Source organism: Telopea speciosissima, chromosome 9 (genome assembly GCF_018873765.1).
Source record: "Telopea speciosissima isolate NSW1024214 ecotype Mountain lineage chromosome 9, Tspe_v1, whole genome shotgun sequence".
In the NCBI taxonomy this organism is placed as follows: domain Eukaryota; kingdom Viridiplantae; phylum Streptophyta; class Magnoliopsida; order Proteales; family Proteaceae; genus Telopea; species Telopea speciosissima.
The window spans coordinates 43,900,002-43,901,171 of NC_057924.1; the positions used below are offsets into that span (position 1 = coordinate 43,900,002).

Here is a 1,170-nt window from a genome sequence, read left to right on the forward strand (position 1 = left end):
TGAATAAGGCAAATGTAACGAATAGATAATTATTAATAAAGGAAAAAAATATTAATTACAACCCTCCTAGCTTTAACCTCCTGTCACGAAAGGCAAAAGTAAATTAATTTCAGCATCCTTAACGCCAAGCGCACACCAATATATAGTGTGACCTAGAGAAGTTTCAGAATTCAGATTCAGGCTTTTAACACTATGCAAACTAAGCATGGAGAACCCCAAGGAAAAGTTTGAGTATGGTAGTTGCATGAGAAATTATGCAGCAAAGCTTGGTGGCCATGCCACCGATGGCTGCCAAGAATTCGTCCCGGCTGGCGATGATTCTCGTTGTGTCGCATGTGGGTGCCACCTGAGCTTCCACAACAAGATGGCTGTGGTGGACAATACTTGTGGTGGTGGTGGTGGCAATGAAGAGAGTAGCAACAACGCTGTGAAGGTTAAAGCTGAGGTGATAGAAGTGAGTGATGATGAGGCGGAGAAGGAGAAGGAGAACCAACTACTAGCGCTCCTCGAGGTGGCAGAGCAGCAACCACAACAGCAATGGCAGCAACAACAACATCATGGAGTGGTGGTGGAGCAGATGGGTAGTTCGAGGAGGAGGGCAAGGACAAGGTTTACAGACGAGCAAAGGCAACAGATGTTTGCATTTTCAAATAGTCTTGGGTGGAGGATGCGGAGGGAGAGATGGGATGAGACTAATCGGTTTTGTGAACAGATTGGGGTTTCTAGACAAGTCTTCAAAGCCTGGCTCAACAACAACAAGCCCCGATGATGGTGAACTACATGATTCTTAGTTGGTTACAGATAGTGCCTCAGTTGGTTACAGATAGCTTGGTCTCTCTCTCTGTTTTTTTTTTTCTTAAAAAAAGAAGTGTGTGCTTTGTTAGGTATCTCCGCCGGTAGGCGGCCCTATGCTATTTTTTTTTTGTTTTTTTTTATTTTCTAATTCCTATTCTAAGGTATGATTTCCATTTCAATTTAATGAATTGATTTCTGTTTTAGAAATTGTTTAGTTTGACTTTTGCACCCTATTTTTAGTAAGTGTGCGGTATTTCATTAGTGAAAGGATCACTACTGTAATACTGCATTTAGAAGCCCATTTACTCTGAAATTTAGACAAAAATGGAATTGTGATGCTGGGATCTTGGGTTGAAATGGGTGATATTTTAGAAG

General features: G+C 41.6%; 1 protein-coding gene across 1 annotated transcript; it reads left to right on the forward strand.

Annotated features, from left to right (window-relative positions):
* The first annotated feature begins 205 nt into the window (after nt 1-205).
* LOC122638940 (zinc-finger homeodomain protein 1-like) lies at nt 206-769 on the forward strand. The gene has a single exon (XM_043831792.1). The coding sequence runs from the start codon at nt 206-208 to the stop codon at nt 767-769; it is 564 nt and encodes a 187-aa protein (XP_043687727.1).
* The last annotated feature ends 401 nt before the right edge of the window (nt 770-1,170 follow it).